Source organism: Bactrocera latifrons, unplaced genomic scaffold (assembly GCF_001853355.1).
Source record: "Bactrocera latifrons isolate USDA-ARS-PBARC rearing strain unplaced genomic scaffold, ASM185335v1 scaffold_109, whole genome shotgun sequence".
NCBI lineage: Eukaryota > Metazoa > Arthropoda > Insecta > Diptera > Tephritidae > Bactrocera > Bactrocera latifrons.
Genome location: NW_017534508.1, coordinates 1089731 through 1102424, shown reverse-complemented (window position 1 = coordinate 1102424; position 12694 = coordinate 1089731). Strand labels below are relative to the sequence as shown.

The 12694-nt window shown below is 36.6% G+C and overlaps 2 protein-coding genes across 2 annotated transcripts; both read right to left on the bottom strand.

Annotated features, from left to right (window-relative positions):
- Nucleotides 1–560: 560 nt before the first annotated feature.
- Nucleotides 561–1933, bottom strand: LOC108971458 (WW domain-binding protein 4). Its single transcript, XM_018937532.1, has 4 exons — nt 1864–1933; nt 1724–1796; nt 944–1668; nt 561–849 (listed from the first exon to the last, which is right to left on the bottom strand). Coding segments are annotated over exons 1-4 (1020 nt in total). The 5' UTR covers nt 1866–1933; the 3' UTR covers nt 561–629.
- A 2177-nt stretch (nt 1934–4110) lies between these two features.
- LOC108971416 (sarcoplasmic reticulum histidine-rich calcium-binding protein) lies at nt 4111–4917 on the bottom strand. The gene has a single exon (XM_018937471.1). It carries the CDS (start codon nt 4915–4917, stop codon nt 4162–4164), a length of 756 nt encoding a protein of 251 aa, XP_018793016.1. The 3' UTR covers nt 4111–4161.
- Between the last annotated feature and the right edge of the window lie 7777 nt (nt 4918–12694).

Here is a 12694-nt window from a genome sequence, read left to right as displayed (position 1 = left end):
CAATTTTTTCTGATTTGAAATAAAAAAGTTTATTACCATTAAAAGAATATAGACAAGCTTATATGTATATGCTTACACCTACGAGTACATAATTCTCCTTATGCTAACTTTGAAACTGTGATTGCTGTTATTGAGACAATTGTTTTATATAGTTTTGTATATATCRTTGATATTTTAGAGATAAAGTTGTAACCGCTCCAGAATTATGTTTTTAAACTAGTCTCGTTTGGAGAGCACCTGTGAATTGTTTTGTTCCACTCTCCCATTAACAAAGGAATGGGAAATATTTTCACCGTTTTAAATTTACACCCATATGTATGTATGTTTGCATTATTGATCTAAAAATCACATCCTAGAAAATTATGTTTATATTTGTATAACATATGTACACACATTAACCTGAAAATATGTTATTTACAGAGCAAATAATTACTGCTGCCTGCAGAGGAAACAACTCATGTTGCATGTGTTGATTTTAATATTCAGTAAATAATTACGCCTACAGTTTAGATTTGACGGCGAAATGCATGTTCGACATACTATTTACGRGCACAAGTCAATAGGATTTTATATTTCTTAATTTATTAAATCAAACTAATGGACAGTAATAAATTAAAACTAAGAAAAAGTTAATCGACGTCGAGCCGTTGACGTTGGTTGGCTTTTGCCGCGAATTTTCGCTTCTTGAATGAAGTTGGCACGTCATTGACAGTTGTTGGATCCAAGGTTTCTATGACCTTCTCTTTGAAGCGCTTTACAGGTGGCTCCGATGGTACATTGGACACCACCGGTGGAATATAAAAGTTATCTACTTTGGGTAGCTCTAAATCTATAGGCACAGGGGGTGGCCTGTAAAGATATAAGTTTATTGTCAACAACTTTTAACTTTGAATAGCTAAATCAACATTTTTTCAGTGTCTTATTACTTGATTGATGTACTTACTTCTGCTCCACCACTTGCCATTCACCAATCGTTTGAGCGCTGGCCTCCTCCTCTGTTTTGTAAGCTTGTTTTTCTTCACGTCGCTTTTGAGCTTCTTGTGGAGTTTCTGGTTTTCTGAACATTTTCAAACGCTCTCGATTATAACGGGCAACTTCCTCATTAACATTATCGCGAAACTTTTTCGCCTCACTTGCATCTTCCAATTCTTGCTTTTTCACAGCCAATTCATTTATACGTTGATACTCGGCATAGGAGAGATAGCCTTCTTTAGGTGCTTCCCATACGGATTCGTTTGTTTTCACATTCCAATAATATGTGTAGCCTTCATCAGAAACGCCCTCAACCCAAAGCGATGCATTCGGTACACTCTCCGGCATAACTTTTTGTACCCTAACAGTTCTGCCCTCATCGTCTTCGTCATCAGAATTGCCGGGAAGTCTTACGGGATCTACTTGTTTTGCTCGGATCTTASCTGATGTTGATGTAGAAGCGGTCATATTGCCTACACCTGCATCTAACACGGCGTTTATGTTTCGCGCTGTAAAATCTCCGCTTGCATGTATATCCTGCGCATATGAACGCATTGCCGCTTCCTCCATTTTTCGGATCTCGGCATCCATCTTTTGCTTCTCCCTTTCGGCCTTCTCGCTATTCCGACTAATATCCGTAATACGCTTGGCGACGTTCATTTTGTGTCGCTTCCCACTTTCGTGGAAAGCAATGCTCTAAAATTAAGTACATTTTTTAAATTAAAGCTTTATTGCAAAAATTATTACTCACCGCTTTATTATCGCTTATCCAACATTTGCAAAAGTCGCAGTATTTGCGCTCATTCGACTTCCAATAGTCCGCCCTAAAAAGSAACATAATTAATTTATTTTAAATTATTGTTAGATTAAATAAATATCCTTTTTAATTACATTTTTTTAATTATCAATAATAAAATTGTTTGTAAACAAAATGAGCTGAACTCTGTAGAAATTGTCAAAACCAAAACAGCTGACTATGCTGATAAAGCAGTTCAAAATTGTAATAGCTTTTTTTTAYGAAAATGGTGTTTAACTTGGCTATATTAGCGGCGTGCAGACAAAGTATTTATCAAGATACCATTGCTCGCGTAGTATTAAATGATATTACTTCACAAAAAATAAATAATGTCAAATGTTAAATGGAAACAAAAAGAGGTAATTGATTGTCAAAAGAAAAAATTAGTATTTTACCCGCAAAAGTATTTTACAAAACATATCTTAAATGTCCACTACTAAAATATTACTTCAATCGGACCAGTTTTGGAATAAAATAGCACTTCACAACAACTGTCGACAATGACCGCTAGCATAATTTCCATTCACCTTATTAGACGCCAAATACTACAAAAAGTTTAACTTAACTTATATTAAGCTCCTTCCATGTTCAGCATGTATTAAATCTTTTTCTACTTAAGAAAATTATTATTTTCTTTTTATATTTTTAGTTTAATCGCACCTACTTCAAAAAGCCACCCATAGTAACGGTACTTGTGGCGGCTAAAAGCGCTGCATATCCAAACCAGCAACGTGGACCAAGGATTATAATTATAAAYGCGAAATGGTCCGATAGTGGGAGGAAAGCCGTCAGCGGCTTGACTGTATGACAAAAGGACAGATTGGCCTCCCACTGAACGAGTACAACTGTATTTAATCCCAAAATTGGGAGACAAAGGCGACAATCGGAGCARCTGGCACTGCCGGACACTGAAGGTCATGTTGGATGCTAGCATTGAGATTCTGCGAGTTGCTGTATAGCTGAGATTAGCAGATTGCCGGTTTGGGACCGGAACGGACCCAGATAATCATGCAGACAGGGACTGTCAACCCAATACCATATCTCGAAATTACTTCAGGAATATTTTTTCCCGCTACAACAACAACAACAACAGGCTTCCTTAATTTCTGCCCATTTCTATATCGATTCGCTTTATAAAATTCAAACGAAAACGTGAAAGCAATAAAAACAAAGTATTCATTAAACGACACTAATATGTACATATGTTTGTAGAGTAATTTTCCGGCTATATCCGCATTATATGTGTACTTATATACCATACCACATACATACGTATSTATGTACACATGTATTTATGTCATGGCATTGCCACAATAGCACACACACGGGCACTCATTGCCAGCCAACCACATCTACCCAGCGGGCGGCGCACAASGGGACATTAACCACAACAACAGCGCCAGACAACGGGAAAGCAGGCGACAAATCAGCTAAATGCTGCAAAAATGCAASAGCTACTTACACGTGTGTGCACGTATGCGCCAGCGAATAACAAATACAAARGTAATTACAAAGCGAGTAAGAACATCATTAACAACAACAAACAAAGCCTTCAGCAGGAAAAAGTGAGGCAAACTTTATATGAATATCTATATGCAGACAGGTATGTATATTTGTAAGAAACTATGTAAATACATATTATGCAACACATGCATATGTATATTTAGATGCATTGCAATCACACACATACACATACWAGTGCATGAATGCGTATAATGATTTGTAGAGGGACGTCAGAGCCTTCGGTGTAGCAATATGGCTCGGGAAAGCTGGACGTACATTTTGTCTGCATTATTGCATGTCTGTATATGCATACACATAACTGTACATAACTGCRTTTAGTGCACTTATTGTGTCCATTTTGCATCAATGGCGCAGTGCTCAGCTCTTTGTAGTTGAGTCTCTCGTATCTGTACCTTATACCAGACCTTACACACTGTTGAATTTTTCTTTCATTTTTAGAAAACTTCCATTGCGCAGTTTTACGGAAACTCTTTAAAACCGCTTAGATAAGAAGAGGGTTTCGATAAACACTGAGGTTGTCGCATATGACATTATATTTTCATACAAAATTCGAAATGTTTTATATGCGAGCATTTTGGGCTACAATTTCACCCAATTAATCGCTTTATAAAGTGAGAAAGATACTGAAACAGAGATTTTTTACTATTCTTAGAATTTACTCAAGGCAAATACGAAACTTRAAAATCAAAATAAAAAATTCGCATTTAGAAAAAAGTTGTTTTTAAAATTTTTTTTAGGAAAATTGTCATTTTATTAAACCACTAAGTCACAAGCAGCCATGAAGAACCACTTGCTACTTCTTGGTTTGATCACAATTTCTWTGTTTTCTACATAAGGTGTATAAAYACTCGCGTCGAACTCTTGCTCGTTCAATGCTTACTCTCTTCCTCCTTTTTGCTCTTCTTTTCTTTTTCTTTCTTGCTTTCTTTTTTGTGACCCTCCTTGTGTTTGGACTTCTTTTCRCCTTTTTTGCCATACTCCTCGTGCTCCTCGTGATGTTCGCCATGTTTGTGTTTCTTCTTGTACTTCTTCTCGTCTTCATCTTTATGTCCCTTTTGATAGTGTTCTTTGTGCTTCTTGTGTTCTTTCTTTTTACCGGCTTCATAGTGTTCACCCTTCTTGTGACCACCCTCTTCCTCTAAATCATGCTTGTGATCCTTACCGTGTTTCTTATGATGTCCCGCTTTATGTTCATCATCGTAGAATTTCTTTTCTTTCTTATACTCGTCTTTATTGAATTTCTTATGGTATTCCAATTCTTTGTGACCCTTCTTGTGTTTTTTCTTATGGTGATGTTTACCGCCCTTCTTATGCGCCCCATGCTCCTTCTTTTCACCATATTCCTCCTCCTCATCATAGTATTTCTTCTTCTTCCCACCCTTATTCCCATATTTGTGTTCATGGTCCTCCTCCTCGTGGTGTTTCTTCTCATCCTCTTCCCATTCCTTATGCTCCTTATGACCCTTGTCTCCTTTATGCTTCTTCTCYTTGTGCTCCTCCTTATGATACTTCTCGCCCTCTTCGTCTTCCTCTTCGGAAGACTCCTCTTTCTCTTCCTTCTTCTTCGCCGTCACATAAGTGACCAAGAGTGCGAGCAGCAGAAACACTTTCAGGTGACGACGCATTCTCAGTCGCGTACGAATTGCCAATCCGTCAATATTTTCCAGCAGTTTTATAGTAAAATTCACCGTTCAATAAAGAAGTGAACCAGTTAGGTAATAGGTGAATGGATTGCATTTCATACACTTTGAGAAATTTTGTTTTTTCAAGGGATTTAACATATACCAACAAATGTTTTGSACATTATACCGTTATTCTCTCACCTTGCATTGAATTTTCCCGCTATATTGCCGCTGCGGTTTTGCTTTTCGATCGAATGACGCAAAACTTCATGCTTCGATGCSCTAGCGTGGTTTATATCAACGTAATATCAACTGTTAAGATGAGGAAGTTTTTGCTGCTTTATCACAAGCATTGCAGCTCTATTAAGCAGCTTCTTCGACTTTTCCACAGTTCACTCGCCCATTCGCACGAAATTATAAAGAATATATAAAAGAATGTATGTTTATTGTATATTTCTTATTTGCATAGAATCTTCAACGGCTAAGAGCGGATTCTTTGGTGTACCTACTTAGTTAGCATGCATTATGTGGTTTTATGGTGTACTTATGTGAGTATATGAAGCATGCGCTGCGCTAAGAAGCCATTTCAAAGGATCGCTTACAATATATTGACGACTTGTAGCTTTGCCACTATCTCATTACGAGCAAACAGGATTTCAATTAACCCACAAATTGATACTCAAACAATTGTCGCTTGCTGTGCGTCTTTTCGCAGTGTCGCATTCATGTCTAAACCCCCTTCTCAAGAATACCTATAAGAATAGTTCTCAAAGATGATCCTTTACTGCCAGCGGTCGTTCCTTAAGACTAGACTTATTTGGCTTAAGCCCACGCGCTGGCTTCTACATGTCACAAAGTGCAAATGTAAGCCAGACAAAACAACCGAAATGCCGTGTGTTCGCTAGTCGACCGGTAGCGTAGGTCGATAGGAGAAAGGCTGCGGGGAAAGTAGTGAAATAATGAGCAGCAAATACCAAATAGTATGAGCGTGAGCTGTAAGCTGGATTCGCACTAGTGCACCAGTTAAACAGTCAACCCATTGTTTTTGGCATCTGCCATTGTCAACGCCATCGAATGTCGTTCAGTTGTGTGTCGCTTGGCGGTTTGTGTTCAGCTGCTACGAGAGTTGTGGCGTTGCACTTTGTCTGAGGTGAGAATACAAATTGGCCTTTGATGGGATTTATGTTGCGTTGACTGCAAAACACACGTACAGTGCATGCGTATACCATGTACACACATACATACATATATACTACAAACTGAATGCCATTGAATACACAGGCGCAAATCCACATCACACTCGTACCAACGCAGCATCTATATGAATGTGTATACTTGCATATGTAAAAGGGTAATAATCCCCATTTGCTGATTGTTCCATTGCTGCCACAGTCGACAATTCCACCGAACAGTGGCAGTCATCCGTCTGTCGGCTAGGCAGTTGGATAAAGAGACAGTCAGTGTTATCAAATTGATGTCGCGCTCATACATATTCACATATGGGAGGCTTTTCGGCCATTTTGTTGATTATCAGGTTTTCGTATAAATTCGCTCATATTTACACATCCATGTTCACATATGCATATTTATGCACGATAAATAGGTACATGCATGTATTAATASTTCTCGCTGGCTTATGCARAATAATATATACACATATGTATATGTACTCATGGTATTTAGGTGTATGTGTGTGTACGGTTGCTATTATTTGGAATCCGAACGTAATAATAAATAATTCTCCAATACTCATATAGTAATATGTGTATGTATAAGTAGAGGTTGTGCGTGTTAAATATAAGCATTCTCTGCCCACATGGCTTCCTTACGGGCCTTAGTCATATCCCGGCACCGGAACTGTCTAAAATCTTTGCATAGTCTCCCCAACCAACGCGATCGTCAATCGAACAGTCGGTGCATATGAAATCAAATTAATTTTTTAATCTCCACCCTGAGGGCGTTTGAAGATTAAAACCATAATAAACGCATGCATACATGTATTGGAGGTATTTTATGTGTGTACCGTTATGAGTTGCRTAGACTCCCTGCGACTGCGGTAAGCTGCATGCTTTAATCGATTGTAAAATTCAAAATTTATCAGAGCCAATAAGGAAAACGAGTTGACGTGCATATATAAATGAACGAACATGCGARTACATGCGCACATACCAATTTACTTATGCAAATAAAAATTATATACTGAATTTTATATGATCAAATATTAACCCAGCCATTTTGGCAGGCATACTGCTCATATGCATGCATACAGGTATGTATGTATGTGTACAAATAGAAAATGTTCAGCCTTAAGCGGAAATATGCTCGCACAATAGTCTTGTAAAATAGTATAGCAGAAAGAGAGTAACATTCTTACATTTGTAAGACATTAATGGAATTTATTTTGGTTCAAAGATAGATACTCCCAGAAAGGTTGACTCCTACTTGGAAGGAATTGGATGTCATATTATACTAAAGGCATAATATTTTTGTTAAAATACCAACAGAATACAATCTCTTGAAGCTACCCCCTATTTGCTTCACATTACAAAACGCGACTTATAAGGCTTTCTCATTTAACCYTGGACGTGCTTTTTTAGTCAATTCGACTAACAATCCACGTACTCTGCCCGTTCAGGGTTGAACATTATTCAGCCCCTTTCTTTGTAGTAAAGCCATTTTCAAAACAGAAAATTAAAACAAATCTATCATTTCCACATATGCGAAACTAAAGTTCATAYTCTAAATCCTTCAAGCAAGAAACTAAATATTACTAAATATCATCATTTTATCATCATTACTGTACTTAGAATGCGTTTCTCTTATGTTCATAAATCTACTAAGACCTCAGAAGTTAAAATCAAGTTTCTTGATTATAATAGTTTCCACATATACGCGCATGTGTATATACACATATGTATATAAAAGAGCTGTTATTACATACTGTTGCTTGAATAGTAGGATTTGTGTATTTTTAATGTAAAACTGCCATCGGCGACATTTACTTGTTCTAACAATGTTAAAAGAAATCAAATATTTTATAGATTTCAATTATGGCGGCCTAATCTCTTAAATAAAATATATATATTTTGTTTTGCAGAATATCTAAATAACTTTAATATCTTCTAAAATTATTATTGCGAATTTTACAGAGACGATTTACTTCTACATTGGCGTGTGAACATCATTTACATTTGCGTTTATGCTATTTAACAGTTGAGCGCTGATGTTACATTATTATTCTTTTGTGGCTTTTACAGTAGAATGCTGATGTTAATATGGTTTTATTTATAAAATAATATAGTTATAAGGAAAAATAACTATTCAAGGGAATAAGGAAGAACCAATCATTGCCGATATCTGGAGCTTATTTTTATATATGTAGTTAGAAGTAAAGAAAAGTCAGTGGTAGAAGAAGCATTACCTTCAGATAGACGTCTCCACCATTTATGATTGTTGAACTCAACTAAAAATCTGATATTGAAATGAAAGTGTTGAAAATGTTGGAGGCCTTAATTTTAATCGCCCAGAATTATTAATTTTCTATGTACTGGTTCATCTTCTAATGGACAAAAATTACACCCATTTCACAATTTTATTTTTCAAAAGCTCACAAAATGATTGGTTAAGCACAGGTTTAACGCTTCCTTAAATCAAAAAATAGTAAGACTTTTAAATTCAAATTCGTCCAAGACGGCCATCGACATCACTGATGATCCACACGTCAATAAAATATAGGAATTGATGCTTSATAATCGACGATTAGCAGCGATCTCATTGGCATCGTAGCAATATCATTAGGATCAGTGAAACCTATTTTGAAAGATCATTTGGGGCTAAGAAAAGTGAGAGCACTATTGGTACTAAAATCACTAAATTTTTGCGAAAAACAGCCATGCGTTTACCTCTGATAATTTTCTTTGATTATCGAGATATACGTGCACTYCAAATTCTTTCCGACCGGCCAAACTGTCAACAAGGAATATTATTTGAGCATTATACGTAAAAAAAACGTTGGCACAAGTGTATTGGAGCGAAAGGGTATTATTTCGAGAGAGACACATAGATTTGAAAGAATAAATAAGTCTTACTATTTTTCGCTCATAGTAGTAGACCTTGCGTGCATATATAGAGTATATGTGGATTTCAGCGCAACAGAACGGTCGTGATTTTTTTTCCGAATGGGTTATTTGCATTTTTCGCGCAATAAATAAAGCCATCAAAGGCGAAAAATGAATTGCAAATATTAAATACACCATATGAAATGAAAAAGTATGCACTCACCGACATGTGCGTGTAGCATTTCCAAATGTATTCGAACTCGCCGAGAAAAAACCTCATTTCAATACATGTGAACTTTGTATGCACATACAGTACATGTGTACGTAGCGTGGATATGCAACCACATATGTACATGCGTACCGGCATGCTATATACGAAAATATATGATTTTAAGTGACTTTTGTGAAAACAATCCACATTCGCACATATGCACGCCATGGCCCAGCAGAGCAGTTGGCTCCACATTCGCCAGCGCGGACACTCGCGAATCCTTTGGCTCAACCAAAAGGTGTTCAAGCGAAAGATGCAATTAACGAAATATTCATATTTGTGTTTGTTCAATAATTTTTTGCCACATTTAAGCGCGCTAATTAAAAAATATAAATGCATGGTGTCGTTGGTAGTATTCACATTGCCACACACAAACACATATATATGTAGCCGTGTATATGTGTGTATATACTGCTGTCGATCATGTGAAAAAGGGTTTAATTAAAAATACATAAAAATCGCTTAAATGAAAAAATTGCAGTTGAAAACGCACCTTTGGCCACAATAATCCATRTACCTGGCTTAATAATGTATWCACACGCACAAACACACACACAAAAGCACGCACATATTAAATTTCAACAAAGGCCTCCCTCAACGTCGAAAAAATCGACAAATTACATAAAAATCAACTTTTAATAGATTGCAAATATTTGTAAATTTTTACATGAACTATTAACGTTGACAAATAGCCAACGCACACAATTAAATGCATGACAACAATAACACGACCAGGAACTACGGGAGCGGAGCAAAAGCGACAATGAGAAATTCGAAATGTGAAAGGAATGTTTTACCACCACCGAAGTACTGCCAGCAGGCACCCTTGCCGATATATTCGGCCTTCCTTCCGTTCAACCATCCAATRGGCATCGACTCGACTTCGGCATTCATTGTCACTGTGCGTGGCTCCCCTCAATGCATTGCGGTTTATTTGGCCAACAAGCCATTCGGAAGCGAAAACCCAAACAAAGAAAGAATTGTCAAATAGATAGGCAAACAACACGGAAATTCGATAGGAAGCCATGTAAACATTACCAAAAAGCAAATGCAAATGCAAATGCAAATGCGACCCAAGATCTTCGACCGGGAAAAAATCATGGAGCGAAGTGGAGAACATGTTCTTGATATTTTTTAGATCACCAGGACWGCCTTGCAATTACTTCTCAGTAATAAGATGCAGTATGGCAACTGAAGCGAACACTTCAGCGCATTGACATGCGTTTGTTTGCATAAAGACAGCTGTCTTGTTGTCAATCTCTTTCATTCGCCGATATCACCAAAAAAGCAAATCTTAAGTAATGAATGAATGATATACAGTGCTTACTTTATAACTTTGTTTTTAAATGTTTTCSGTACCGTTTCGTTCGAAGTAGGAAATATATAAAATTTCTTTAAAAAATTATTCCATTGTTTCGAAACATTTTTATTTAAATTCAAGAAACTCCGTTTCATTCTGGACGAYAATAATTTTAAGTTTTGATACTGAGTTGAAACATCCTTTTACCTTGRYTTCCACTGAATTTTTATTTTATTRAACATAAAAACCTTCACCTTCAGATATTTTCCTAAAAGTTGCTGATTTCCTTGGTTTTCAAATGATTTCTTGCTTTCAATGCTTACCAATTTGAACGGCTCATTGTCCTTTCAGTTATCTATCTCCCAGGGGCGAATCCAGAGTAGAATTTTACGGAGAGAACTATATAATTCTTCTGGTTCCTGGTTCCATGATGATTCTTTGTGACTCGATGGAAATAATGTATAACTTTCAACTGTTTGGGGGCTATTCTCCTGTCGTTTCAACCCATGGATCCGACCCTAATATCTACCATAAGTATTGCTCTGAATATGCGAATGTTTGTATACGAGGTGTGCTCTAAAAACTACAGGAATTTTCGTTTATTTTTATTTTTTCTACCTTAAGGTTGTCGCTTTCAAAGTATTCCCAATTCGATATTATGATGCACTTTTGTCAGCGTTTCGTCCGAAACACTTCTCAAACTTGATTTTTGCGATAGCCTTTAGCTCTTTCAGGGTTCCCCTTTATTGTCACCTAAGCTTGTAAAACGACACTTTAAAGTTCTCTTTAATATGMAAAAGACACACGGAGCCAGGTCTGGCGAATATGGTGGCTGGGGCATCCTTACAGTATTGTTTTTTGCCAAAATTCACGAACTTTGRCACATTTCTTTTAACAAACGCAAATCGTAAGCTCTTAAAAACAGGTTTAACTTAGCGGCTGCTAGAAACAAAGTATGGTAAGTAGTGAATATCGCTTAAAATTGGATRGTACTTCGGTGGCATGTATATCATCATAATAAAACATAGAAGAATTGACAAATGGACCCCTCGGATCAGAAAAATCCTAAATTTAAAGTTTGTGTTAGTTTTGAACACACCTCGATCATTTACTCATATACGTATCGCAGGCAACATAAGGCATACATTGTACCCTTTTTGATTGAAATGCATTATATGGTTACTCCTTAAGCGTAATGTTAAAATATCTGTTTATGTGTTTGTGAGCATTGMAAATTGTTAATAAAATCGGACAATTGATATTTGTAAGGATGCATCACATGCCAGAGAAATCAGCAGCAGCACTGAATGTCATTGTATAAATGCATCAATGTGTTGGTCATCCTTTGACAATCAAGTCGAATGCAGATTGTTAGTTATAAAATTTCCAATAGTAAAAAGGATATGAGATCAACATTCAACCCATTGGAGTGGCCAGTGACAATGTAAAGGTAAGACAACAAACGTTAAAGGACAGTTCAACTGCCGTAAAATGGTTGCTTCTCTTCAGTAGCTACAACAAATTTATTTCTGGTGTCAACACACCATTGTTGTTGGTCCCAATGTCCAATCTTTAAATTTTACATTTTTTGCAATTTATTCTTTGAACACTTTCATTCACTTAATATTGTAAATAACTCAAAAAAGCAGCAAAGCAACGAGCAGCATGTTATTTTTTTAAATTTCCCTATCACATCTTATTGAATTAGTCCTTAAAATTAAACTCAACTGCTCTCCTATTTTTTAACAAATGAGAAGTTCGATTAAATGCCCCAGAAAATATTTTCCAACCATCCACAGAGATAGTTTTTTCTACCTTACGCCCCAAATCTGTAGCCGTAATTTAGAAGAAAATCATTGTTGGAAAACTTTCTGGTGAGCCAGCGCGGCTAACAGTCGGCAGAAAATCGTGATGCCAATGCTCAGAATATATTAGTGTTAGAAATATGGCATTCAAGCAACAACGGCACTGGCTTAAAATCCGTTCTTAGCGTGACATTTAGTGTAACTAGGCAGATATCGACTAAGTTCTCGGACCGGCGCCATCGTGGAAACTATCAATTAATAAAGAGAAAAAAGTTTTAAACACCTTCGACGATTTTCGTTGCATAAATGTTCCCAAATATTTCAGAAATGTTCTCAAATGTTTCAG